General features: G+C 35.6%; 1 protein-coding gene across 1 annotated transcript; it reads right to left on the minus strand.

Annotated features, from left to right (window-relative positions):
- Window positions 1–1020: 1020 nt before the first annotated feature.
- On the minus strand, window positions 1021–2019 carry LOC134387373 (vomeronasal type-1 receptor 4-like). The gene has a single exon (XM_063109859.1). It carries the CDS (start codon window positions 2017–2019, stop codon window positions 1021–1023), a length of 999 nt encoding a protein of 332 aa, XP_062965929.1.
- Window positions 2020–2902: the final 883 nt, after the last annotated feature.

The raw sequence follows: 2902 nt of genomic DNA on the forward strand, positions 1-2902 counted from the left end.
AAACCACATTGATATGTCATCTCACCCTAGTTGTTCTGGCTATTACTAAAGAATAACAAGTGCTGGTGAGGATGCAGAGAAAGGGAAACACTCCTACTCTGTTGGTGGGATTGTAAATTGGTGCAGGCACTATGGGAAAATTTATGGGAGATCCTCTTACAACTACAAATAGATGTGCCATGTGATTCAGCAATTCCACTGCTGGACAAATACAGAAAGGAATGGACATCATCATGTTGAAAGGGTACCTGTACTCCCACGTTTATTACAGCTCTATTTACAATAGCCAAGAGTTGGAACCAACCTCAATGTCCATCTTCAAATGAGTGGATAAAGAAAATGTGGTATATTTACACAATGCTACATGTAATGCATTTACACTACTCTGCCATAAAAAAGTGAAATGCTACTTGCAACAATATGGATAAACGTAGAGAAAATCATGCTAAGTGAAACAAGGCAGAAACAGAAAGAGAAACATCACATGTTATTATTCACAAATGGGAGTTAAAAAATGAACAACTATATAAAAAAAGAATGAAAGAAACAAAGATGAAATAATAAGTTGAACTTTCAAAAGGAGAAAACAGAACTGAGGTTAGCAGATGCGGGATGAGGGAGAGGGAGTGGGTGGAAAGAAGAAATTGGTAAATGGCCAGATAAAATGACTACATTTTATATTGTTCAATATATTAATTATCCTGGTTTCAGCATCACGTATGGCACACAAATATTGATATTGAAAAGAGTACCCCAGAAATATGTACAATCAACTATGTTCTAATAAAGAAGTTTTAAAGAAAAAATTTTTTTAAATGTTTTATTAATACATGGATATAATTCTTTATACAGCATAACTTAAAAATGTAAACAGTGAGAAATTTATTAAAATGATATTTCTGTACTTTTACGTATATTAAGGTTTCAAAATCAGAATGTTTTCTAAATCCACAGAATATCTTAATTGGAACTAGTCTGATTTCAGTGGTGAACAACCATACGGCTTTTAACTATAAATATTTAAATTGTTATGGAGACCCTTCTGTTATGAAAGGAAGTAGGAGATGTCAGATTAGCCATTCTATTCCCTTTGAGACAAGGTAACTGTCTTCTTTGAAGGGGAAAAGTAAACTGGGAAAAAATTTTGTTACTTTTCATCAGTATGAATGGAAAGATTGTAGGGTAGCATGAAGAAAGAATTCCACTAATCTTTTCCAGTCTTGAGTTTTTCTCAGGTCTATAAAACAAATAAAAGGTCATAAGGTTGTTTAAGCAATAAAAGAACACAAACAAGCTTACCAGCACTAGGATAGTGTGGGTGGCTTTGTATTCAGGACAGGTCTGGGAAGATATGCTGGTGTTGTGAATATGTTGGGTTTTCCTGTGATGTCTGTAGAGGAGAATAACCATGTAGATGCTGGTCCAGATCATGAGGACCACAAATAGGAGGTCACGAATCACAATGGTGCTAATGAATGATGATGAATCCTGGAATCCAATGTACCTTGTTTCACAGTACACATGACAATATCCTCGACCAACCATGGTGAAATTGGTACTGGCTCCTACTGTTCCAATGATGTTGATGTAGATCAGCATGTTGATAATCCAGACGAAAAGAGAAGACGGAAAAATGCATGTGGAGAGTTTAAATTTAAGCCATGCCCGTCTAAAACTATTGGGACAAATAGTGATGGCTTGAAACGTACTCAGGAGTGAGGTAGTACAGATGGAAAGACCCCGGGTAACTCTGTACATATACAAAACTGCTTTACAACCAACATCACCCATGAAATGTCTTACCCCAAAGGAATGCATGCTTTCTGGTATTAGTACAAACATGATGGTCAAGACATTGACCAAGGTCAGTTGTGTGAGAATCCAACCTATGGGCTTCTTCAGGTGAGACTGATTTAATAAGGTGTACATATATAATATAAATAGGAATGAGTTCCCTATGAAACCAAAACAAATCTGAGACAGAAGAAGAAAAGCAAAAACTGTGTCATTTAGAAACATCTTAATGACATTTGAGATGTTTTAATTATCCAGGCCTCCAATGATAAATTAACGTATTATATAGTAAAATAATAAATAATGGAGCCTGTGGAAGAATATATTGATTGACAGTTCAATATGAGAGGAGGATTTTGTAACGTCCAACTCCTTTGTATTTCAGGCCCAGAGGTGGGATTTCCAGCGACTGGATTCCAGGGATTCTTGAGAACCTTAGAGTAAAGTAGTTGGTGTTATGAGGAAGGAGACAGTCAAATACTAATGCTCTGCATTCTTGTGTATTAGGTAGTATACGGGGTTCACCTGTATGAAAGACAAATTTGCATTTTTAAGGCATATTTTCTACACTCGAGTAACATGAGTTTTCCAACTAAAGCCTTTTTACTTTTCCCACCCCAACACATGGGTCAACCAGTGGTGTTCAAAGATATTTTTGGTCCTGACAACTTGATGTAGAGCCATTGACATGCAGGGAATAGATGCCAAAATATCTGCAATATTTTTCACAATGCTCAGAACAACCCCCACCACAAGGAGATTTCTGTCCCCACGTGGCAATCATATCATGGTTGATAAACCCAATCTAATAAAGTTCATGTATATTGCTTATTGCAAAATATCTAAAATCTGCATTTTGGTCTGGATATTTTATGTATGCTTGTTTTAGAAACAGAATTAGTAGGTCCACACACTAAAATAGGAATTATATGTCATTCATTAAGGTTGACATTTAAATTCATAATGCGAATATTTCAGGTGTATTTATTGGATTTTGGAGTTATTTACTATATCATTCTCTTGAAGACTCATTCTTCTACGCATTCATTTGTTTCTGCCATCAAACATAATCCTTCTATTCTAAATACACTCCTAGTGAGTGCTGCAT

The sequence above is a fragment of the Cynocephalus volans genome, chromosome 10 (genome assembly GCF_027409185.1).
Source record: "Cynocephalus volans isolate mCynVol1 chromosome 10, mCynVol1.pri, whole genome shotgun sequence".
Classification (NCBI taxonomy): domain Eukaryota; kingdom Metazoa; phylum Chordata; class Mammalia; order Dermoptera; family Cynocephalidae; genus Cynocephalus; species Cynocephalus volans.

Coding starts and splice junctions, on each gene's coding strand:
- LOC134387373 (XM_063109859.1), bottom strand. CDS start 2,019: ATGTTTCTAAATGACACAGTTTTTGCTTTTCTTCTTCTGTCTCAGATT.